Source organism: Motacilla alba, chromosome 5 (assembly GCF_015832195.1).
Source record: "Motacilla alba alba isolate MOTALB_02 chromosome 5, Motacilla_alba_V1.0_pri, whole genome shotgun sequence".
Lineage (NCBI taxonomy): Eukaryota > Metazoa > Chordata > Aves > Passeriformes > Motacillidae > Motacilla > Motacilla alba.
In genome coordinates, this window is record NC_052020.1 from 32,857,447 (window position 1) to 32,884,420 (window position 26,974).

General features: G+C 35.2%; 1 protein-coding gene across 4 annotated transcripts in view; it reads left to right on the forward strand.

Annotated features, from left to right (window-relative positions):
• DPH6 (diphthamine biosynthesis 6) overlaps positions 1-26,974 on the forward strand; it is a 186,076-nt gene that overhangs the window by 135,636 nt on the left and 23,466 nt on the right. For all 4 annotated transcript variants that reach the window (XM_038136841.1, XM_038136840.1, XM_038136842.1 and 1 more), the window contains exon 14: positions 14,160-14,565. In XM_038136841.1, coding sequence (XP_037992769.1) covers positions 14,160-14,565 — 406 coding nt within the window. The remainder of the gene's footprint in view (positions 1-14,159; positions 14,566-26,974) is intronic.

A 26,974-nucleotide genomic window follows, 5' to 3' on the forward strand; every position in this document is an offset into this window, starting at 1 on the left:
AGGTCATTATATTTTTTTCTTAAAATTTGATGTTATAGATCAGTTCCCCTCTAGTTGTCATAATAAGCAGCTGCCAATGTATTTTCCATCCTCAGTAATGAAAAATCTACCTGGTGAAATACTTCCTGTGACATAAAAATATATCTTTTTACTTTCATAACACACTTCCATTTGGACATTAGTTGTCTGGTACTCTCCCACCAATAATTTTCCGAGCAAACATTCTGCAAACTTTAAAAGTTCACCAGCCCATCTTCTTCTGACAGAAACTTTCTTTTTTTTTTTTTAATGGTGAGAATTCTGGATGAGTGGCTGTGATCCCATGATTGTTTCAATCCAGCAAAGAGTGCTGCAGTTGACTTTCATTCTGTCAGGAATGCCAGTCAGATTGTTGACAATGTGTGTCTTAATAGTGTGTAATGCAGAAGTGATGGAAAAAAGATTCACAGTGTTTTATCTGATATATATTGTGAATGGGTTCCACACTTATTTCAGCACTCAGATAACTTGATGCCAAATTTTAAAATCTAAATTAAAACCTTTTGGATCAGATTTAAAAAACTGTTTAGATTTCAAAAGATGCAAGTACACCCAAACTAGGATTTTTTTAAAGATCTCTAAGAGCAGTTATCTAGGGCACTGGGCTCCTTCCAGGGAGCCTCTGCGTCGTACCTTCTTTGACACTCCTGTAAATATCATTGGTGCTTTCCTGTATATTTCCACTTTGCCTTACAAATTATGTACAGGTCCCAAGTTTTAAACAACTTAAATCTTGAGCAAGAATCTGTCTAGCTACATGCAGTTATTTCCTGGAGTAATTAGTATGTTTTCATGGCAGCCATTTAGAATGGCATCATGCATCTGTAACAGCAGTCTGTGCATTGTTCAGATATTCCTGTGTTTTTTGAAGTATACAGACTGTCATGAATTTAAATAAAATTCATGCATTCTCTAACACTTTATCCTAAGCACAACAGAAGTAGCTTATGCTCAAATAGTGGAAGTTGAAGATTTTTCTTGCTGCAAAGGATTGGACAAAGGTTTAAGATCCTCTTTTAACTGTAGAGGAAATTACTATAAAACTTAAAATAGAATATTAAAAAACCTTCACAGATGTCTGTGAGAAAATACATATTTTTTCACCATTCTGAACACATGTTACTAAGCCAGTAACATTCAGGTACACTTTTTTGTCTAATTTATTATATATATTGGTTAATATCTTTATTTAATGCAACTGTTAGATTTCCAAAAATTGTTGTAAATTCTGTGTCCTATATATAATACTATAGATAATATTAACTTAATTGGTCTCCTTTTACCAGTTACTTGAACAAAACAGTCAAAATATGAGTAGTAGAAGTAAACAAGTATTATAAAGGTAAAATGACAGATTAGAATACTGCTACATTTACATTGCAGTAAAGCCTCACATAGGTCAACTAATATGATTTGTAATATCACCAGAAGAAAAATAAATATTTTTGAAAACCATTGCTGACAGCCAGTACCTATGCCTATCAAAAATTCAATAGGAAGAATATGCATGTTTCTGTTTCCCCCTTTTTGTCCCATCAGCTTCCTAACATCTATTTTGCAACTAGATGCTATTTTGAATTTTCCACAGTTTGATATATAAACCCAGGCTTCTTTTATGGCCCACGTTCAGAACACACAGTACATTAAATTGCACAGTGCTAGTGTGTCTTTCATCTCATGCCTAGTGTATTTCATTTCCCCTGTGTTCGGATTAGGCAAAGCTTTTCTATTCATTTGAAGCAACTGTAATGAGAATATTTAACACAGATCAAATGCAGATAGTGGAAATCCAGAGGTCCTTGGAAATAGTCTGCCATTTGACACTGGGCAACAATGGGAGGTGAAAGGTTTGCCGCTTGAACTTTTTCTTAGAAGATTATAATACTCTATTTGTAACATTAGCAAAGCCTTTAAAATGTTTAAAAATTAGTATAGTCAACTAAAAGAACATGACTTTAACTAAAGACATTTTTTAGAAAGGGAATATATGTGTATAAAATTTTCATATGATTGAATAATAGTCTAAAGAGTACACATGAATTTAACTTGTAGAATACAAACAAAAAATATGAGCAATAGAATATAAGAAAGGAGAGCATTTCTTTTGTGATTGTTAGTGGAGATATCTACAGATACCATTAAATAACTGGTATAAGTCAGCATTATTCTGTGATTTCCATGAACTAATTTACCCTAGCTTATTTGCCATTTACAGGCAATATATCCATGCATTTGAATGTTGTTTTTCAGGTAGACAGAGTGAAGAAATGCATGTCAGGTTATTCAGGGTGGTAAACAGCCTGGTTCATGCAGGCTGACTGATGCTCCCCTGCAGCAGTTCCCTTATAAGACTGGTTTTGAGTGATTCTTCATCTCCTTTGCTGAAAACATTAATTCTGTTTTGAGCCTGTCACTTCTGTGCTAAGAGTGCAAGAGTGCGTATGTGCATCCGCTGGTTGCTTAGGCCAGAACCTCTGGTCAAAAGTCTGGTGTGTGATGACTGTGAAAGCCATTAGCAGAGCTGCATCCCTGAAGCAAGTACCTGTTGTCACTGCCTCATTATTGAGGGACAAATGCCATTTTGGCTGAAAAGTGATCATGGTCTAACTTTCACTCAGGAAACTTCCCTATTAAACTGTAGTCCAAATTACATGTAGGACCCTTTGAATTCCCACAATAAAGGATAGAATTTCAGGATTTCCTCGCCTTCAAAGGTTTTTTGTTCTCCTTTGGATGAGATACTCCTGTTGATCAGGGCTGAAAGAAGAGCCATATTACCACCTCAACCTATATAAACAGTCTTTTAACTACTTATCCTTCCTGAGACTGTAGCAGGTTAATCTCTTTCAGACCACAAACATCCTTTCCAATTTACTGCTTCCAACAAGTAGTTTGGTATTCAATACTAAGTAGCTGCTCTAGATCTTGGTGTTTTCCAGGGAGGATACTTTAATTTGTCTCATCAATGTAAGCCCTGTAAAAGTCAGAAAACTCAAATCTCAGAATCTAGTCAAACTTATATACTGAAAGCCCTTCCCTGTGGGCAATATCCTCTGTTGTGGTTATGCAGGACCTGGAAAAGCGTTCCTGTTGCAGGAAGGAAATTTGCTGTTGAATAGTGTACAGGGTCTTTCTGGGTCTTCACAAGAGCCTCTATGATGCTGTGGTTTGGATTTGTGGCTAACATGCTAATGTGGCACATTTTGAAGGCTTTCAAGGTTTTTTTCCCAGTCAGCACCCCAGTGAATAGACTGACTGTGGGCAAGAGGCAGTCAAGGGGATATCCCAGACCATATGACACCATGCTCAGCCGCAAAAATTGGAGAACTTGGTCTTCCAAGGTGGCTATTCCCCAGAGGCAGGCTGGGCATCAGTCTGCTGGTCGGAGGAGGTGAGGGATTGCCTTTGCATTGCAAGTTTTATTATCTTCACCTGCTAAAGTATCCTTACCTCAGCCCAAGAGTTCTCTCATGTTTGCTCTTCCTGCTGTCCCTCCCATCTTGCTGGGGCTGCGGGGCAAGCAAGTGGCTCTTGGAGAGGAAGCTGCCTGGGACTCAACACATCAAGCAAATTCAGGAAATTATCACTGAAGACAAACTCTACAATTAGCTAGGAAAATTCATACCTGTCCTCCCTCATCAAACTTCAGTCAGAATTAGAACTCAAAATATCATCTCTTCCTTTTGAAACTGTGCAAGACTCTTGTCTCTATTCAGATACATTAATGATCTTCTACCATTAAAAAACCAAAAGGCAGGGAAAAATAAATTAACTTGGGAAAACATCTTCATTCTTCCAGTGGAAGTACTTCTTTACTATTTTATTATATGATCCAAGGGATCCTACTAAATTTCAGCACTTGATTTTCCTCAAAGTCCAAACTCAAGCCATTCTGTGATTTTTATGAAATTATTTTCAATTGCACATCTTTATGTCATCTTACTAATCGAGACGGCTACTGCAATGAGGGAGAGCCTGACAGTTGGTGGAAGTTTAGTAGTGCCACCAAAGTTTTCAAATTGTTTTTCTTCTGCCTCCTGCAGCATCAAAATTCTCTTCCTTGCATTCTACAAAATTTAGTCATAGGTTTGACAAGAGTAGCTAGTGCTCCTGTTTGATGAACAGATGATGTAATTAGAATATGTGAGGTGAAAGCTGATACTTGGTTTGAAAATTGGTTCCAGAGCTCATTGTTAAAGTTCAGAAGGAAGCAGACTTTCAAAGAAAAGGTCTTTGCAATCAGTATCCAAAATTCAAATACTATCATAAAATCTGTTATCCATAATGCCCAAAAAAGTAGATTTTGACCATTAACTTTGCTCATTTTCTGTCCCATTTGGGTACACACTCGCAGATGATTTTCAACTGAAATCTTTCCATCTTGAACATCCCTACTTCAGTTCAACTCTTTTTCCCAAGTGCTTATTTTTGACACTACACATGAAGAATAAAAACCCTCAGAGTGACAGTCTGTGATCATGTTTCATGTGGCAGACTTCATTTGCTTTCAGTTTGTATTACTTTCAATTTATGACTTTGTTCCTTAAATACTTATCCTTTTTTTTTTTCCACATTGTAACTGATATATTGAATGATGTATGTTTGAGAGGTATTTCAAGGATCTTAACTTCAGTCATTAACTGGTTATGTCTTGGCTCAGGCACCTTTAGTTCGTTGAGAGAAAGTTACTATTTTTAAAGCAAATAAAACAGCTTTTCAGTATGTAATTATTTTCTTATCAATTTTACATTTTCATGCCCTTTTGAGCATCTAGCATGCAGTGCTTGAATTTACATTTAGCTCTGCAGGAACTGCTTTAAATATTATTATTAAGAAGGAAGAAATCAAAAATCAAAGTGAATTTTTAGTACAATAGCAAGGTATAGGAAGGTACAATTGCAGCAACAGCAGCCTGGATTAGTGTATAGAACTAACTCACAGCTTGACAGAAAATCCCTGCTGGGGAGGAAATGTAGGGGAACTGGCAGAATTTTGCTACATCTGCTCCCTACTGCTAATAAGCTTTAACCCATTTCATTTTTATTATGCTTGGTGTTTAGATATTTTGCTTCCAAAATTATATCTGTAACTATGAGAACACATAAAAGGAAGCTCTACAGGTAGGGCTGTTTAAAAATTTAAAACTATCAGCAAGGGATGTTAAAGGCCATAATGAGTAAGATGGTTGCCTTCTCAGTGTGGGATTTTAGAGCTCAAGCACTTCAGTGCTGGTAGAAAGGCTGAGCAGAAGTGTTGGGTAAAACTGATTTCATAGCTTGAGTGGCTTGTACAGCCAGAAGGCACCATTAGATTATTTATTCTGACCTGTATATCACAGACCATTACATTTCACCCAGAAATTCCCATTTTGAACTCTGTGAGTATACTTGCACTAAAATATATCAGACCTTAGGAGTTCCGAATACTTCATGCCACAGGGTGAGAATGAAAAGGCTGAGCTACACATGCAGTAGGAAGAGGTTTTGTCAGGTTGGTAAGTACACATGGTAGCATGACTACTTCTGCAGAGTAGGGCAAACAAAGGCTTGTATGGACTTTACAAAAGTGAAAAACCTTTCTTGACCCCTTTGAATTAGGGAAAAAAAATATAGGTATTCACATTGTATCAGAGCACTTGTATCAGAGTTCTGCTGAAACCATAAACAGTTCTCTAAAATAAAATAAAAATTAAAAAATTAAACCCTCACTCCCTAAATCAGCTATAATAAACAAAATTTAAGACTTTATCTGCCGCATAACACATCAGTGGGAGTAAATAAGAGGGAAAATGAGAGTCATGTCCATTTTTCAAATAAATAATTATTGTCTAGTTCTGCCTTTCAGGTATTTGCCCCTTTGGCAGCCCTGCTAGCAGTCCTATGCTTCTCAGTTTCTCAGTCCAGACTCTTCCACTGCAGCACTTTGAACATGCTTTTATCTGAATAATCAGTGCTATAACAAATATTTATAGCTATCTATAAATGCTGGGGAAATGGTATTGTATATTTTCCACTTGATATTATCACATGCTTACCATAACTGATTATAAATTTTAAAATCTTTATTTTACTCTGGTTGTGGCATGATTGCCACATACAATCATGAAATATATTTTGAAGAGAGATTGAAATGTATAAAATTCATTGAGTGGTTGAAAACTTGATGTCTGTCAGGCTGATGAGAGTGTGCTTTTAGATTATGGGTTAGAACAAGTTTGTGATACTTACCTGAGGAATGATGCAAAAATAGAAGTCTCAGTCTTTCAGTAGGAGATACTTCTCCATTACTGTGCTTGCAGAAGCCTGTGTCTGTCTTTCAGCAGGCCAGTTTACATTTTCTATTTTTCTTTCAATTTATTCTAACAAGAAATTATTTGAGCTTCCCTTGCAAGAAAAGTTCCAGGTTGATAAGTCCAGAAAACAGAGGTGTTAGCCTAGTTCTTGCAGACTCTGTATACATTTTTCAGGCTTTCAGTTGTTTATTTGTTCTAGAGACTTGTTCAAAGCTGATTATGTCTTCATAGAAATGTGATACTGATTGCTCTTGTTTTGATCCTGTCAGAGCTTCTCAGTTTCTGAAATAAAAGGATGAAAACACAGTGATCCAACAATAGAAAAGAGAAACAAAATTAACAAGCAAACGATATCCGTCTGTACTAAATATAATCAAAAGAGAGCTTGTAAGACTATGTCTTAAATTTCAACAGAACCCTTTTTTCTATCACACAGAAATGATGAAACTTTATATCACTTCTTGGCCTCTGTTGACAATCATGGTAAAAGATAGAATAGCAAGTTGTTAAATTATTCTGTTTGAGCAATATAAGCTATAGATCATGTAAAGTTATTGAACTGGTTTCTTATGAACTCTCTATTTTCATGAGTTCTATATTTGCTTTGCTTTTTATGTAGTGCTTACCTATTCTTCCAGTGGCACTATTCAGAGACATTCATCATGAAATTTTTGATTCTGCAAGGATTTTGATATATCCTTTATGCACCAGAAGCTGTCTCAACTTATAAATCAAATTTACTGTATGGAATTCGGGGTCCTCAGAGTGTTGTTACTTAATTTTTCTGGTAGTTTCTTCTGACATACTTGGTTGACTACCATAAAATTTTAGCCCATCACCTTGTCTGTTCCTAATAATAGCCATCAATATATTGTGTAGATTTCAAATTTTCTTTACTCCCACTAAAATAACTTGGGATATGGTCATTTCATCCTCCTGCAAAATGCATCTCCGAGAAAAGTTAAGCTCATATGCTTGGCATGTTAATTGCCGACCATTTAGTATCTAATTATTAATTTTGCATCATTACTATAGTTACATGCAGATTTTTTTTTTTCAGAATTAATAAGGTGAAAATTTAATTTGTATTTTTCTCTAAAATGCGCAGGCAGAATTATAATCATTATATCAAAAGAGTTCATTGGTTAGAAATCCATTAAAATTACTAAAATTGATTTAAAACACCCTGAGAAGTAGTACTACCTCTAAATTTCTATACTCATATTTTTTCCCCTGTAACTTCTTTCTCTTTTTCATGTTTCTGTTTGCTGAAGAAAACTAAAGGCTGCACAAAAAAGAAATTACTTGAAAAAATGTGCTATCAGATGCTGCTACAAAAAATAAAGAACCATTTGGTTTGCTCTAAATTTTCCATGTCTCAGAAACACCAAAGTACAGGCTCTGTTTCCCAGTTGACATTGTACAAAATAATTTCTATGTGGCACAATGGTTACTGAACTACTTCCAGCTTTGTCCAACATGTCGAGGCGTGAGTAGAGAGGACTAAAATTTCTGAAGAACTTGTTTCTTTTTATATTTACATTATTTATTCTATGACAAATATTCAGCTTATAAGACTTCATTTTTAGTCGGCCAGTTTTGTGATAATGTCTTTTTGACATGCACCAAATAATTTATTTGAGAAATAAATTCTAAATGTCTGACTTTCTTATTTTTGTAAGCTTTCCAAAAGGAACATTCTTAGCAATTTTATTATTATAAAACACTGTGGTATTCATTATTTGAATTCAGATGTGTTATACCAGGAATGCATGTGGCCTATTTATTAGCCAAACTAGGATGTTGAAAAGAATTAGCTTCTATCCTACTTTCTTTAGGAACTGACATTTTTATTCTTATGCAGTTTTCCTAGTGGAATCTTTACTTTTTTAAGTCATAAACCTATTGTTGTTAGAGACTCTAGCAAGGCTTAAACTGGATCTCAAGAGTTTGATGCACTCTGTTTAATGCAGGCAGTGTAAAAGAAATTTTAAATGTATTATTTAAAGGCACGTTAATCTTGCCAGTGTAATGGTGTAATAATGCATACCATATAAGGTTTTCATAAACTCAGCTTCTAAAAGTAACATCACAGTATCTTTCTTTTTGTTCTCCAAGTCACTTCTTTGTAGAGATAGCAATTATGCATTCATCTCTGCCTCTTATAGCCTGATTCTATATTCAGCTGAGAGATAGATAGTCCTTAGTCCTTACTAACACAACAAAAAGAATATTTCTCATTTAGAACAAAGGAAGGATAGTCAAACAAATTTATATAATAAATGTTAGAGGCCAAAATGTGTACCTTTTTCAGTTTAATTAAGCAAAATAGTTAAATACTTATGCAATGGAATGAAGATAGGTTTGTCTTTAAATTATTCCTTTGTTTTCATTGCATTTTTAATAGTTCTGCCTTGGATTATTTTTTGTATTACAAAAAAGTGAATTCTATTTATAAGATTAGCACCTTTAAAACAAAACTGTGTTTTATTTTAAACAACCCTAACAACCCTTACTGCCAAGTGTTTTTCATTTAACTCTGCTCATTCTATTGGATTCTGGTTTGGTTGGTAGCAGTATTGTGAATGCATCAGGCATTCATTAGCATGAGAGTATTTTGTGACTCTCTAAAATATGCACGGTGAAAATTGGGTGAATCTTTACCAAGAACTGAGTCACAAAAAATGCAAGGATTTGGTAATACTGTGAACTAATTTGATAATTTCTTGTATCAGTGCAACGCTCAGGAGAGTATTATGCAAGCAACAATTCAGATAACACTTTTGCTTTTATGCAGGGTTAATTACAAGTTTAGAAACCCACTTACAACCCCTGTTTTTCACCTTGCTTCTTGGGATAAGAAAGCTACTTCTGAAGTAAACACATTGATAAAAGTATTAGCTAAGGAATACCAAGCTACCTTTTCACTTCAGTTTAGGCACAAATGCAAAGTCCAGGAAGTTCCCAGTCTCATTTCTCATTATTAGATACTTTACTGAATTGTATGTTGCCTAATAACTATAGTACTGTGGCCTTCAACAAGTATTCAGTCAGGCCTTTTGACCCTTTCTATTTCTAACAAAACATCCTTATACTTTGGCAGATTTGGATTGAGCATCCATAACAGAACTGCTTTAGAGGGGTTAACACAGAGCAGGCTGTCTGGGTGGCTCCAGTGTAAGGCAGCTCCAAACCCCTGTTCCTGTGGCAGGTGTCTAAAGCAGACAAACCTCCTGCTTGGCACTGTCTGGGACTGTTGTATTTTAGGTGTCCATGCTGTGTCTATCAGTTAAGGCAGAAATGAAGATACATATGTCCTCCTAAAAGTAGCATGACTGTTCTGTATGTGATTCTCCTTTTGGAAAAAGAAGAGGAACATTTCTTCCCTCAGAAGGAGTAACCACATTGAACTCCCACTTCTTCCAGCCCAATATTCTGGTTCCAGTACCTCTGCTGAAGAAGCTTAAGCTCTCAAAGCTGTTACTAGCATTCATCTACTTGACTCAGTGTTCACAATTCATCTATAAAATTAGCCTGGAATATCACAGATGAACATAAAATTCCTTTAAAATCATGGAAATGTTGGAAGGGACTAATTGTGAAAAATATGTGAGTCTAAACAAGAAATCCCAGTTCTTACCAAGCACGCCACTATTATCAGCATAAATGCTTATCTAAGAATGTAACAATAACCATCATGGTGTAGGCTTTGCTTGGTATTTTGACTCCAAACAGTAGCACTAAGCAGAAGGGAATAGTAAAACCAGTAAAAGCTTAAATCTACTCTAATACTCTCCTAACCTCAAACTATTTTAATGATTATTTAAATTGATCTAATCAATTTTGTTATATAAAACATAAGCTTTATATAAATAAGTAACATATAAATTAAAAATAATCTAGAAATTTTATTATGTCTCTTTTATAATGCCCACTGAATCTGTGTTCTAAGAACTTGTTCAGGCCTGCCTTGAATCCCTGTAAAGTTCTTGCAACCAGGGCATTCTCCATCAAGGAGTTGTAGGTGTCACCACCATTGTTCATTTTGAAACCATGCTCTTACTAATGTCATTTGATGGCACATAGCTCTTAGTATAGAAAGACAAGTGTGCAAAATCAGTTCTTATCCCTATCCACTCTTTTTATGTCATGTATGACTTCATAAGCCTCTGTCTTCTCATTAAGAAGGCTGCAGAACATTTCCAATCAGACCCTCCAGAGCTTTTGATCATACTTGTCCTCCTCTGAATATATTTTGGATCTAGTATGCCCTTTTTCAGTTGTGACATCCAGAGTTGCTTGTCTTACTCAAGATATTGGTGAATTGTGGATTTTTACAGAGGCATAAAGTTACCCACTTTGTTTTCTTTCTTTACTTGTTTTCTTAAATGTTGTCAGCTTCTGTATATTAACAGTCCATGAAGACTTTCCAAGATGTCACTTAGCTTAGCATGGCAGTTTTCTCAGTACTTACAATAGAAGTAAAGAGTCACTTTCTCAGTCATCCTTAAATGTACTATGTACCTTTGGTTTCTCCTTTGAGTTATTGAAACGTGCATTGTATTGCCAGAAGAGTGTTTGTATTTTCTTCAAGGTGGAAAAAGTCTTTTGTTATGTGGTTTTTGTAAAGCAATGTGTTAAAAAAATGTTTGTAGTCCTTTTCTGGTCTGGATATGGCACGATATAGATACAATGCATATATGGAATGCTACAGATACAATGCATATATTTAGAAAAATCTGCCTTTTGGCTTCCTTTTTCAAATTTCCTGGATCTCAGTCTTTTACATCTTTGATAAATTAAGTAGCAAATGATGCTGTTGGCAAAGGGAAGACATTATGAAACATGTTTTGAGGACAGTCTAATGTGAGATTCAGTTGGAGCTAAATCACTTGTCTTATCAAATCTTTGTCCAAAGTTTTGGGATCTACCATTCCCTAGCATGACACAATTGGAATTCTGTCATAGTGTGGTCTCTGAGATGATCCAGATTACATTTATTCCTGAAAAAAGTCATTGTAGGGCCATTTATTTTCAGAGAGTGTCTCCTGATGCAGAACAGATGTTACCTGCTGTCCTTCTCCAGCCCTCTTTAAATCAGATCATGTAAAAGTATAGCACATAATTAGAATCTTTCTGCATATAATCTCAGCAGTCAGCCATTGAATCTCTAGATCTCCTTATTTTCCCCTGTGACATTCCAACTTCTCTTAGTGCAGAGCTACCTTGTAGTATATGTTCCTTGAAATGATTAAATCCAGTGGAAAGGTTAACAAGTAGAAATAAGAAATTTCAACATACTTTTGCCATGAAATGAAAATCATTTGGAAACTGATAGCTAGAAAAAAAAGGGTTAAAGGGCAAATATCTTTAGACGACAACTATGCCTACAGATTAATGAAATTCATAAAGATTTGTAAAATTCAGGTAATGCATACTTCTAAGGAATCACTGCTTTCACAGCATTTGCTCCAATAGATTTCAATTCTTTCAACAAGAATTCTAGAGCTTCCCAAGAATTATTTGATAGTTCTTTTTCAAAAATTACAACCCAAACTATATGCTCTTCTACTTCATTTTTTTTCTGATCAAGACTCTGAAGCTGTAGAACAAAGACCAGACCAAAACCTGTGCTCCTTTAGAGAACAGTCTAACAGTATCCTTGGGGAAGAACTCTAAAAACAAGTTTTTATTCAAAGTAAAACAGCTGTCTGCCAGAAGTGATGAATCTCATTGATGAGAGTGCAGAATCAATTGTAAAAACAATTTAGCCAACAAAATAATTCATGTTTTTTTTCACTCTTAATACTTATACTGTTTCAGCATCATATAATTTCTTAGCAGACCTTATGTATTCATTCTCATTTACTAGATAGGCTATTATAAAGTTGTTCAGTTCTTTAAGAAATTGTAAATTTCTGAAAGGTAAATCATAAATGCAGCATCCAAGTATAACACAAATGTCAGTGATTTCTTGAAAATAACTCAGAAGAGGTCACTGTTAGAAGTATTTCTATATGATTCTGTAGCCACTGATGAAAGATTATTAGTCCCCAGTAACTCTATCATTTGTGCTTTGTGCAAACGCTAAAGTTAAAGGTTATGAGTGTTATAGTACCATACAGGTGCACCATGAGTAGTTTTTTTCACACAGAATGATTCTCATTTGATAAATTTGGAAATGTACTTTCTTCTGGCCCTAATTTTCATGTACTTCTTCATATTCTAAATGACAGCTGAAGGCAAGCAGAAATAGCGAGTAATTGATTTAACAACCTAAGACAAGTACAGGGAAGTAGAAAAGTTTGTCTTAGTGCTTGATGTGACCTGAGAGAGCTTCTTTAGACTGTTTTTTCCTAACCAGTACCTCAGCACCTTGGGCCAGCAAAATGGCCTTTAAGCCTGAATGAGCATGACTTTTTTTTTTTCTCAGTGCAAAGCTCCAGTATTTCATCTTTTCAAACTGTTTTACAGCACTCAGAGCAGAATTATATTGACAAGGTTAGAATTCATCTCCTAGAGGAGAATACTGTGCTCCTGTTAAGTGCTAATATAACATTTATGTGTAGCTACCTTAATAACAGCCCTGGCCAGCCTAATGAAAGTACTGAAAGCAAACAGTACTCCATGAGATTTTATTATGACTGAAGTGATTGCAATTTGAGACAAATTGTCCCTATTTCTGTTACCATATCAAAACCAGAAATGCTAAAGCAATTGCCACATGTTTGGGATAGAATTGCACTCCACTATCGTTAATATAGAAGTAAGTGCATTTTTCATGTAAACAGCTCACAAGGGTCAAGAATCAAAGATATTCTGTGCAAAATTCTTGTCAATAACTTTGTGAGTGAATTTTGAAATAAACTGCCTGGAACATGTCATTATTTCTTCCACTCAAAGTTGAGAGCAAGTGGTTGAAAATTGAGCTTGTGAATTGAAGGGTACTGCGAGTCATATGGCCTTATCGACTTCAGACAAAATGACAGGTTTGCCTTGTTATTATTTTTCCTTTCAGAGGTCAGGCAATGGACAATATTAACAGTATATACTGGAATGTAAGCAAACTGGTATATAAAAAGTTATTATCTCTGTACAGAAGATGGTATAAGACACCTATATTAAAAATTGCTAATATACTGTCTCTTCATAAAAATTGAGGGAAAAGTAAGGAAAAAAGTAACCCACTGGTCAAAAAATTTCAGAGGCTCAGCTATTTGAAAGCTAGTTAAAAACATCAGAAGAAGAGGAACTCAGTTACTCAGATGTAGCTGACCAAGTTAGCTAATTAGACATGCTGGTTGAAGTAAAAACAATTTAAGTATACCTTCTCAATGAGCTCTGCTATTTAAAAAACACATTCTATCTTCTAAGAGGGTTTGGTGAGGGTAATTCTGCTGTTTAGAACTATCTGAACTATATTTTTGCTGTATCTGATCTAAATATTTTGTACTCCAATTTTTAAAATAAATGTATGTAATTTACTGATTAATTTCTAAAGTTTAGGTAGTTCCCACCATTTTTTTATTCTTCAAAAACCTTTGGTACAAACAAAAGTCACCATATGCAAAAAGACTTCTCTTGACTACAGAATGAGTGCAAAATAAATTATGATCAGCTTTTTTTTTCATGGTACAGGCATAGTAATGAGGAGATACTGTCAGATAAATTCATAATTGTTCAAGATGACTTTTCAATAAGGAAAGTTGAGGGAAAAAGCACTTTCCCTTAAATAACTGTACTGCATATACTTTTTTAATATTTTAACTCAATATGAGCGACATTGATTTCTACAACTCTGTAATACGGACAATATTTTATCTTTTAGGTTGAAGATTCAGAGATGTATCATGATGAAACTGCTGTATGTGGGTTGCTCGCTGTGGTTGTAATATCTCACCTACCCAGAGATGCTGCCATTGAATGGCACGTTGTTGCAGTAGTTGATGATCCACTCCAGAGAAAGCATTTTGCAATGAAGATGTTGTCAGAGGGCTTCCAAATTGAGTGTGAATCTGTGGAGTCTAGTTCTGCATCTTGTGCATCAATCTCAGTACGCCTGAGCTTGATTTCCTCATCTACTTCTCACCTTGATTTAGATGGACCTCTTCATGACTTAGTTGCTATGTTTAAACAAGCTGTCGACAAACTTTCAGAAGACTGCAGTGCCAGTCCTTTGTCCTTCAGAGCTTTCTTCAAGGAGCAAGTCTTTGATGCTGAAACTTTGCAAAAAGGTAAGACTTACAGGAACGAGGTATAATACTAAGCATAAGGTATTTCTTGTTTACTTCTACATCAAATTTCATTGGAAAATAAAAAATTTTAGATGTGTGTTTCAAGGATAGGTGGCCAAGAAGGCCAGTGGCGTCCTGGCCTGTATCAGCATCAGAGTGGCCAACAGGACCAGGACAGTGATTTTCCCCCGTACTCAGCACTGATGAGGCCACACATCAAGTCCTGTGTTCAGTTTTGGGGCCCTCACTGCAAATGAGACATTGAAGTGCTGGAGCATGTCTAGAGAAGGACAACAGAGCTGATGAAGGGTATGGAGAGTAAGTTATATGAGGACAGGCTGAGGGAACAGGGGGCTTTTAGTCTGGAGAAAAAGAGGCTCAGTGGAGACCCTACTAGTCTCTACAACTGCCTGAAAGGAGCTTGTAGCCAGGTAGGGGCTGAGCTCTTCTCCCAAGTTACAAGTGGCAAAACAAGAGGAAAGAGCCTCAAGTTGCACTAGGGGAGGCTGAGCTTGAATATTAGGAATAATTTCTTCACCAAAAGGGTTATCAAGCATTGGAACAGGCTGCCCAGGGAAGTGGTGGAGTGGCCACCCCGGAGGTATTTGAAAGATGTGTAGTGGACTTGATGCTTAGTGGTAGACCTGGCAGTGTTCGTTTTGCAGCTGGACTCAATGATCTTGGAAGCTTTTTCCAACTGAAATAACTCTACAGATCTACAATTATGATACATTTTTTCTTTTTCTGGCTACCAGGCATGTTTCTCATATTGAAAGGCTCTGTTCTTGAATTTCATGAAGTCCAAACAGGATTAAGTCCTGGATAACTTTTGCTCTAATCTCACATCTGATATTGAGTAGGAGGTTGGATTATGTGATCTTGCTATAATCTGAGTTATTCTGTGATTCCATGCAAGAGAAATACAGCCACTTTAGAATTCAGTGTAGGGAGAATGAATCTTTTGCTTAAAAGTGTTTGAACAGTTGCGCATTTGGTAGCCTCTTTTTGTCACAAAGTAAAACCATGTTCAAATAACCAATCTCTGTCTTCTGGCAGGAACTCTTTTGAGAATGAATAATGAAATATTAATGTTTTAAAATAAGGACATGGTGTTGTATCCTCTTAAATAGAGGGTATCTGGTTTTGAACATGGGCTGATTTCTAACTAACTTATTTAAACAGAACTTGCTATCCAAACAAATTGGTGGGTTTTCCCCCAGTGTTTATTTTCTTAGAATATCACTCCCTTACCAAGTAAAGAGAACACAGAGCAATAAATGTAATATTACAACTACAATTTATTTCTTATGTTGCAGATGTGCATTTTGGACTATGCTCAATTTGGGACAGATAACATTTTGCAAGAGCGCAAAAGCTTATTTTATGTGTCAGACCTACAAAACTGGTAGACCGTACTTGTATTGAAATCAGTAAGAACTTTGTTACCAATTCGAGAAGAAACAAAATCAGATCCTTAGTCTATATTTATCTCAAACATGCATGCACTTTAAAAATCCTTGCAGACCACAACTGATCCATATTAATTAGCTGACATAAATGTTAGCCCTCAAATATTCTACTGTCCTATTTTTTTTTCTTAACCTGCAGCAGTTTTTGAAGAAAATTCAACTTGACATTGTTTAATAGATTTAAAGTACAGGAATTGAAAGCTATAAAAATGTGGCATAGAATAAGCATATTTAATCCAGGAAGCAAGGAATGAACATATAGTCTGACAGAATGTTGTTGTTTTTACTACATCTTGTTTAAGAGCTAAAAGGAAACCTGATAAAACATGTTTCTGGCATGGGATTAACATTACTGTTTCGCCTGCTTTCTTTCTGATATTTCTCAGACCAGAGAATAATTACTTCCAAACAAATTTCATTTGCTTTATAAAATATATTTCTCAATATAAGTATTAACTGCAAGCATAAAAATTTTATTCATTCATTTTATACTACCAATATCATAGACATTGAAAGATTTGTGTGATTGTCATATTCTTGTTGTGTTCAGATCTCTGCACTGTCATAATAATTCCTGTCATTATACCAATTTTATCATTATCCCCACTGGAAAGAAATACATGCTTGCAAATCTGTAGAATATATAGAATACATTAAATTTACCAGGAGCACTAATTCACTGATGAAGAATTTAAAAATAGAATTTTTATTCTTAGGAAAAATTTCTAAAAAGTTCATGCAATGAAAGAATAATTCTGATATATATTCAAAAATAATTTCTCAAATTAAAGAATTTGTTGCTGAAGTATGTCTTACTGACAATTTCTATTTGAGAGGAGACTATATATATATATATATATATATATATATACACAAATACACATTTTCTTCTTCAAAAACAGAAGTCTAATTATTAATATATTGTTAAGATGCAGGACATATTCAATTGTACTGGTAATATGTGTCCATGTACAACATGCAGTCTCCAGTGAAGCATCATCAGCTTTCAAAACAATGCAGCATGTTAGTGAACGATATCCTTGACTGTCTTTTGCACTAGTAATATAATCCTACTTCTCATAATTTAAAATGTACTCACAAAAATATATTAACTGTCAGTTTAAAAAGTGTTGTGTGAGGTGTCCAATTTTTTCCCATTAATTTCAGTATCCCATTGGTAGCATCCATAAGCAAGATGACATAAGTCTGTGTTTCATCTTCTCTGTTACGACTGGCAGTCTTTAATTTTGACAGGCAAACAACTGCAATTCTATGTGTCCTTTAGTGTATTTCCCAGTTTTAATATACCAGAGATAGTATCATGTCTTTCTTTTGAATCCCAAGATATTTTAACCTTTCTATAAGACCAGATCAAGGTATTCGAGATTGTTAAATTCTGATAACAATAGCTCCTTCCATTTTCCAATGCAGCTTTTTCAGTTTATTCCTGTTCCTTCAATAGCTCCATCCTGTTTTCCTCTTGAGCCTGTTCTGTTGTAGAATGCAACAGAATCTGAATGGGGCAGATCCCAAGAGGGAACAGTTCTGGTTTCCACAGTAGCAGTGGCTGTGTCTTGTCAGCTCTGAGCATGGCCAAAACTTGCTCATACCTTTTTCTGTAGACTTGTCCTAAGATATTATGAGTATTTGGATGTCTCAGTGGTGATTTCTACTACCCCCAAAGGTTGCTTTCAGTAGGTCTGGGTGGGTAACCAGAATTTACTTATGCTACTGCCTTTGAAACCATTTTAGTGGGACAGGATAAAGCAGGAAAGTACTGATCTTCATTTGTAAATCTGCAGCCCTTATACACAGACTTTTAAAAAATTTTGTTTCCTTGATGTGGCTGCCAGAAAGCAAATTATATTGAGAGACCAGTTATTAAATTGCCATTTATTAATTCTGCTCAGGTAGTAGAGGTTGCTAACCATCTGTATGAGGATCCTTTAGTGACACATTTGATCTCTGACTTCTGTTAGGCATTGTTAATCCCACAAGTAGATCTGTCCTTTTGGGTCTTCATCTGCCATCAGATACATTTTCCGCTGAAGAAAAATAATATTAATAATGTAGCAGGGAATAATAGACACTTTCCTTCAAATATTTTTAATGTGAAACACATAAGACATGTATCTGTAGTAGAAAAAGTAGAAATTTGGATGTTCAGAAATCAAGAAAGATGGTTAAGGAAATGGTTGTTCCAGTTTAGTGGATTTCAGGAGGACTTCCATCATGTCATAAGATTAGTAAATAGTCTTCAATAACTCTTGTAAGGCTGTGCACTGAAATGTATTGTCTCCTCTAGCAAAAGCACAGAAAAAAAATTAAAGGTAGCATTTTTCTGATTAGAACTTAAAATTGTTGAAGTGAAAGGAGCAAGTACTGCCACAGACCTTCTCAAATGAGCTTCTGATTAGATAATACATGGGTTTTTGGTATAAAGAAGTTGTCATTTATTTAAAATTGTCCAAATAAATGTTAGAAGTGTGTTTTTACCTGACACAGTAAGATGAAAACCAGGAATATATCTACTCGACATATTGTAACAGGTTATTGGAAATTATTACAGCCGGTGTTACGGATGTCAAAAGAAGCTAAAGGTTTGTAATGCAAATTGGAGACAGATAGCTTTCTGTCATCCTAAGACCAGATGTGAAGTTTTATTGAACAAAGTGTAGTACTGATGGTGAACTTCTCAGAGGCAATCCCTCATAACATGCAAGAGCATTATGGGCACCATGCTGAGACCACAGAACGTATTAGAAGTAGGAGGATTAAATTAAGCTGACATATATACTTAGTAAGATACTGTTAAGCCTTTAGAAGTCTTTAACATAAATTTGACTATTTCTTTCTTATTCTCATTCAAATGTGCATTAATATAAACGTGTCAGGATGATTTGCTGTACCATGCAGTTGACTAGATTATACTTCCGTATAGGAATGATGACTGTTTATAAGTCATCACATTACGATTTAACAAGCCTTGTTCACAAGATGTATGCAAAATATTTTTGAATATTTATTTGGGAATAGAGAACATCCTGCTTTCACCAGACACCATATCACACAATGCCTTTTTAATACTAAAGAAGAAATGGACTGGGAATATAAAAGGGCAAAAGAAAACAGGAATAGACCGTCTGGTAGGAACATTAAAATTAATACATAATTAGTGTTCAAAGTGGCTCTGCTCTGTAAATGTGTATGTCTAAAAGGCCCTAAGTGCTTATGAGTTTATCAAGTTTCAACAACACTGTGTATTTTTTTAAAAATCTAATATGGGCTGAGTATAATTCAGCTCAACTGTAAAAAAAAAATCTTACTTGTAATGGGACTTTTTTTTCTGTTTCAAGAGAAGCCCTGGTGGTTAGGCACTCATTTAGAGTCCTTGCAATGACAGAGTAACACCCTGACGCATGCACCGCATACAGCTTTGAAACCAAAGATTTTCCATCTGGTAAGATTTATTCTATTTGATAAAACATGACATTATCAACACATTTTCCAGATGTTTTCCAAAGCACAGAGTTTCCATTACAGAGAGAACGCATTATGTAGTATAAATCTGAGAGAGGAGAAAGAAGATCAATTGAAGGTCTTTTAAAAATTTAAAAATCCTTGCACACCACAACTGATCCATATGACTCGCTTATCTTCTGTATTTCTTCTTCTTTAGTACCAAAATGCTTGCCATTTGCTCTTTGTCTAGCAAACCTAAAAAATAGATCTATGAAAGAAAATACTGAATTTTGCAAGGAAGAACGGTGTAGAGAGTTACATTTCCAACCAGTTGGCTGGCTGACCATTGTCAGTCATTATGTCACATAATCTCTGCACTGAGAAGTATAAGTTCTACTCAGAGCAGTAATTTGTATAACTCTTGGACAGAAAAAAAGGAAGGTGAAATATCTGAACTAGCACTGACTGATAGCCAAAACTATCTATAAATCTTATTTGAAAATCTTCTACTTCCTCTCCAGTGTCTCCTCCAGCTTCTTCCTCCAATATCTCAAAGTTAATTTATTTCTGTAAGATGTTGCCTTTTGTCAATTGTAGGCACCACTGATGGTGCCTATCAGGTTTTGTCAGATGTCTTGACTGTCATAAGACACGCTAGGCTTTCCTTGTTGGGACTTTTCCTTGAGATAAGCAGCTGCTGAAAATCTAACTTTTAAGGGTTCTAATAAGTATGGCTGTTAAATGGGTCATGCCTTAAAGTACTTTTGTAAAGCGTCCAGGTGTCAGCCATGCTGAATTCTTCTGTTCTGGAAGCAGTAGGATGTGGTATCTTCTCTTCATTGTCCACATCTATCTGTTCAGTATATCTGGTATATGAGTTGTCTGTTCAATATATCTGGTATATGAGTTGTCTGTCAGCAACTCATCTGAGCAGTCTCTGAGGCTATCCAAAAAGTTTGGTCATTTGCTTGGAGACAGACATGATTTTTTTTGTTATCTAATAACATGGAATAATTGTTTACAAAATTGTGAAGCTAAAAATAAATTGACATAATATTCTGATTCAAAGTCCAAATGCAGGCAGCAGTTTAACTGTATGAGAAGATGGTGCTGCAGGCAGAGTTTGATTTAGTAGCCTGGACGTTGTTGGTAGTCCGTCTGGGTAATGGAAGCCAAAGAAGCTACTTTTCTGAAGTCCAGAGACAGCATGGAACACAAGGATTATTTATTGATCCAAGTGAAAAGTGATGAGATGCCTTTGTGTTCCATTGTCCAGTTGTTTCCCCTGTGCTTGGCCCTTCTCCACAGTCTGACATGTTTCTTTTCAATATAGAGAGGGGGCCTGAAGACAGAAGGCAGAGTAAGGAAGCAAGGCCTGTTTGTACTCCACAGAGAATGGTTAGAGCAAAAAATTCTCCTGTGTTTACTGCCTCTGGTGCATACTCAAGGTTGGACTGTGCAGCCAAACTTAACATCCTCAATACTCAGTTTACTAGTTTCATTGTTACTACTCAATAGCATACCCTCTCATGTTTTTTTTTAATGTAAACTAAAAGATGGTTTTTTGCTTGTGTTTTGTTTCTTTGTTTGGGTTTTGTTTTCTTTTTCCAAGGCTGCCAAGATGTGGATCTGGATTTTTATTATTATTATTATTATTAGATTGCAGTCTTTTAAATTCTGGGAAAAGTTGTGACTGGAAGATGGTCTGAATGATACCACTTCATAATTATTGTCTAAATTTTAAAAGTGTCACAAATCAGCTTTATGTTTAAAATATTTTCAGTTTGCACCTGTAAAGGATGGTTTCTTTGTTTTTGAAATTCTCTGAAAATTATAGTCTGAGGTAGAAACAAATATATAAAAACTATGGTTAGAATTCATAAAAGTACTGTAATTTTGTTCAATCACTTTACTGCCCACAAATTGGGCTTGGGGTTTCATTTGACTTCTCGGGTATAATGATTCCATTTCACATTAAAAAGTGGAGGGGAAGGTTGTTTTCTTGTGTTTGCCATCTGCATTCTAATTTATAATCCCAGAACACAGCTGTAACTAACCATCAAATGAAATTATTTTGCCATTGTCACACTTCATGCAATTAGACTTTGCATAATAGAAGAGTTGTGCTCCCAATTGCATATTTCTTCTTAAATTTCTGATAAATTCAGGTTTAAAACGGCATAAAGTTATTCTGTATTACTGAGTAATTTCAATCCTTATTAAAAAAAGCAATGAAAAATTCCCTTTTTTTTTAACTTGCTTTGGATGTTGCTCAGTCTTTACAAGTAATGCATCATTATCAGCTGGATTAAAATCCAGTTAATAGCACTAATTCATTGACACTGAAAGCACATTTATAATATAGTCCCTTTAGTCATGTCTCTGCTACTTGCACTGTTGTTTGAAGTATCAAAATTGGAAAAGGTTTTTTTTTTTTTTTCATTCTCGCAAACTAGAACATTTCTTCTCATTCTGCATTACTTCTGAATGGCAAGAGTGTAGCTGGTAAGTAGAGGGATGTCAGCTGGCATACCTGAAATACCAAGATAGGATAATCACAGAAGGAGATTACCAAACTGGAGAAAGTCCAAAGAAGAGCCACCAAAGTAAAAGTTCATGTGAGTAACTCATAGAACAGAGGAAAAAGGACTGAAGGAACTGGCTTAGTTACACGTAGGGAAAAAGGTTCCACCGATGGAGGAGGCAAGTTGCAGTCTTCCCTTACCTTAACAGGCATTGCAAAGAAGAGGATTTTTTTCAGAGATGAGCTACACCAGTATAAGGAGCAACAGTTATGAGTTGCAGCAGGAGATATTCCAGATGGACACAAGGATTAAATTTTTCTCCACAAGAGTGAAACCCATGGGCTGTGACAGAGATCCTGAAAGCCTGATAGCACAAGCCCCTTAGAAAAGAGGTAAAACGTCTGAAGTTACACTTGCTCTGATCATCAGGGAGATTGGGCTATATGGTTTTCAGAGAACCTTACCCCCCAAAGTTAGTCTGTGATTCCCAAAATTCCCAAATTTTGATTCCCAAAATTATTCTATGACTATATATTATTATTAAATTACAGTGAATTGGCCAAAATAGTGGCATTTAACTGCAGATTCAGAAAGAAAAAAACCTGTTTCTTTCTGTCTCTCATTAATACCCTGCACTCTTACAAAAGATTGCTCCCATTACCTACTTGAATAATAATTACTGAAAGCAGCAAGCAGGTTTTTCCTATCTAAGCATAACTCTAAAAGATAAGTATTTGTTTAGAAGTGTCTGGACTCTTTGGTGTTGGTGGATTTCTTTTTAACTCATTTCTCTATAGTTTTCACATTTGAAATTTCTTCTTTCCATCTCTTTATCGTAACAGAACTCACACAAGTTCAGAATTGCAGTTATCATTGGGCTATTATATAGCTAGAGTATTTCTTATGAGAGTCTAATTAATTTGATAATGATTGAGACATCTGAGTATGAGGTGTCCTGTTATGTAGTTCAGTATTTACGTCATCAATAATGTCATATGTTCTATAGAAAAAAACTTTGTTTTCCTCATTTAAGCATATTGGTTATATCATTTTATATGGGGGCTAGATACTAATTTGACTGGGGTTTAGTAGGTTTTCTAAAAGAATTTTAAAATAATAATCTGCAAGGTAAAAAAAAATTAAATTATAAAACCCCTAGAGAATTTCAAAACTTTGTTCAAAACTTTTGCTTATTAGGACAAAAAGATTCAGGAACTTTGATAATCAGTTTATTCTCTTCACCTAATAGTAATATTGCTGGAAGAAACAAGTGTTTTGGAGCTGTTGTTTCTGACATTTACAGAGTCCTGGCTTGATTTAATCATTATGCCAGGAATGTAAGCATTAGTATTCCAGATAATTGAGTGAAATTAAGTGTAAGAAAAATAATAGTATCTCACCTATTTTACAGTTAATATATCACAGCTATATCACATCCATTTACTGATACTATGGATGTAAATTTGAGATGTACAAACAAGTTCCTGTTTGTGGCACAGAGGAATTGACGTTGTAACTTCACACAAGATAGCAGAATTGTGGGGCTTTATTTTCATGAGGTTCCTGGCTTAAGTTACAGCTCAGCACTCTCAAAATGAGCTTCTCTTTAGAGAAGCTCTCACTGTACAATAGTGAGAACAGTTAAGTAGAGCCCTGAAGAAGAAGAAGAGTTTGTTGAAGTGCATGTCTTGCTCCAGAAAGGAGCCTGAGATCAAATCTGTTTTGAGATTGCTCTTCTAATGGCCATAACTTTGTCATTTTAAAATAATCCAGAGATCTTGTCATTTCCAAGCTTTTAAGAAAAGAACAAATAGAAACCAGCCTAAGGCATTTCCTACAGTTATATACATAAAGATAAATATATTCTAATTTAGCTGATTACTCTTTTCTTTTCCCCCTGTGCATTAACTACATAGAATGTGCTTTGAATTCTTTTGTATTATATCATATATCATAACTTACCTGCTGTGATTTAATCAAGTATTTGGGTCACTCAAACTATAATGGCAACAGAAATAATAAGGATTTCTATATTTAGATGAGGCTTTTTTAATTTTTTGTTTTCTTAGTATTTTGTCTTCTTGTGATTGTTTTTGTCTGTGATAGCATGCAAAGCACCTATACTTTTGATCCTTTAAAAATGTGGAAACAGACACCTCAGCTATTTAACTGTGCTTTCATTAAAAGCATTGCTTATTTGTGGCTTAACTTGTTTCAGAATACTTTTTGCAGGACTTTTTCAAACTTCTAAAGCATGTTAAAATTTCATTTTGATAGAAACCATGCTGCATAATACTTCCTCGCCACAGAAATGAATACTTATTCTGTAATAAGTTTAAGTACAGAATGCATCTCAGAAAATTTCTTTGGCAAGTATGGATTGAAAGGAACACCTTGGTGTTAGGCAAATTGTTTACAATATTCTTTTGCATTTTTGCATGGGTTTTACATTTCACGTTTTGTGAATATACTGCAGAGAGGCTGAAAAGCTTTTTGGGAGTTCTCATCGCTGAAAGCATACTCATTCACAGTCAATTATGGTAACAAGACTTTATCAGTTCCAAGGTGCATTCATGTCATACTATAATAGATCTAAGAGATGGTATATTTTTAGCTCTGAGCTGGCTAGGAACCTCAATTGATTATTTTAATCATTGAAAGACACATTTCAAAAATATCCAGTCATGCCTCCCATGCTGTCATTTAGGAGAAAAAAGCAAACTGTACACTTTTTGCAAGACACTAAGACTTACATATGATTGCCCAGACATAGAAAGATTGGTGTATTATTCTGGTACACAAAGGAAACCTGTCCAAGAGCTGATGGAAAAGCAGCACACCGCAGCCAGAAGAAGCCATGGAATTAGAGGCAAGACCTTGGCCCATTTATACCAGAATAATTCTAGTGAGAGACTGCAGTTTCTAGTTCATCCAAAGGATGATCCCTGCTCTGATGTGTAACTTGTCAAGACAGATGAAACAAGCTCAAGCTTGCTTTCAGCAAATACTAAGAATGTGAACTATGGAAATCAAGTCAAATGTCATTGGCTACTGTTCTTTTGGGTTTTAGGTGGAATGAAATCCAAACCTATTGAAATTAACAGAAATTATGTTATTAACATCACTGGGAAGAAGCTCAATCACAGTTGATTCAATTCAAGTGCACAATTTAATGCTTCATTTTCAATAGGGATCATAGAAAATGTGAGGCTTCATCTTGAAGTACTCCACTTGCTTGAGCTTTTATGTTCTTCCATTTTGATCTCCTGTTTTTGTCCTTTTTTTAACTTCCATTCGTCCCTTATTATGGACCACATAAATCATGTCTCATTTTTGAGTCATGAAATAGAATAATAAAACTTGAAGGCAGGCACAGTGAGCCTAAAATTAAGAGGAAGCATTCTGTAGTTTCTTGATCCAGAAAAATGAAATGTGACTGACTCAAACCAGAGTATAGTAAACAGGATTACAAATCCAAAGATTCTGTTACAAAAACGTATTATTCTGTGCTGAAAATACTGTTGGTAGCCAGAAGTAGTAAGCAAAAACATGTACAGAAATTAATAGCTTGGATTCTACTGGGTGTTATTTATTAAATCAGGAGCCATTAATATGTTTCTTTGCACCCACTGCAGAAGGAAAATGATGTCGTGGAAACAAAAGAAACTTGATAGACTACACACAGTCCAGACAGGGCATGGACATCCACCCTGTTGATTGTTGCCAATATTTGAAAAAAGATCAGGTTTTTTATTAACAAAAGGAATAGAGAGATTGGAAAACAAAAGAAAAATTCTTTTTAAGTTCCTGATACTGTGAAGTGCTGATGTGTCCCCTGAGAAGTGCTGAGTGCTGTTTAGTGCTGTTGGAATCTGCATGGAGATAGCCTACATTTAAGGTAGGGGTAGAGTCAATGGCCATAGCAGCACAGCTTTGATTCAGAAGAGAAGCTCAGCTTTGTGTTGGTATCAGGATTCCTAAGCAAATTGGAACTTTCTTCTGAAGGATTATTAAATCAGTGGTTGTAATGGACCAGAGCTTGCATGATGGAGTCAAAAATTTGGGTTTGATTTGTTGAGACATTACAAAAACAGTGTCACCTCTCATTATGCAGCACAGTAACTTAATTTTTATTTTGTAATAATGGGCTTTTTTTTCAGTTACAGAGAACATCTCAGTGCCATATGAAGTCCTCACTGTCATTGACTGAGTAGGCTTAGATTGTTGTCCCCTCTGTCACTGACCTTAAGCAGTTTGTCTATGACTTCAGTACATGGTTGTGCAAGATCAAGGGATTCCATAGAAAACTTGTGGCCTCCTAACTAAGTTATGTTTAAGCACCAAGAACATTTCGTGAATTCAAATCATCTTTCATTTATTCATGTTTCACGGATGGTGTTCTGTCTTTCCTTTTATAAAATCAGTCCTATGCTGGGTTTGGTGTGTGTTTATTCAGGGCTTTGCCCTGTGCAGAATACCCTTCTTTCATGTTGATTCCATGATATCATAACATACATTTTAAAATTTAGCAATATAGGAGGAGAAAGAGGAAAGACATGCAATACTTATTCCTGGGTTCTTGGTAATGCATCAACTTTTAGTTTGAAAACAGAACATGAAGTAGCTTTTGTACATTCACTTCATGGTACACAAATTTCACCCATAGCAGTGATAACTTAGCCTTTTAATTTATATAAAATCAACTGAGAAATAATATTATTACTTTTTCAGTTCCTATACTAAACTACATGTTATCAATTAAGAACAGCAAGATGGTATAATTAGAAATACTTATGCTTTAGGTACTGCAAAACACTCAAAATTAATGTGGTTTGTAATGTAAACCTGAATGATTTCTCTAGGACATGAAACAGTCATGAATTATTATGACATACTTTAGAGAAAGCCTTTCAGAATAAAAAAGGAAAATGAACACTTAAGAAAGTATTTGGG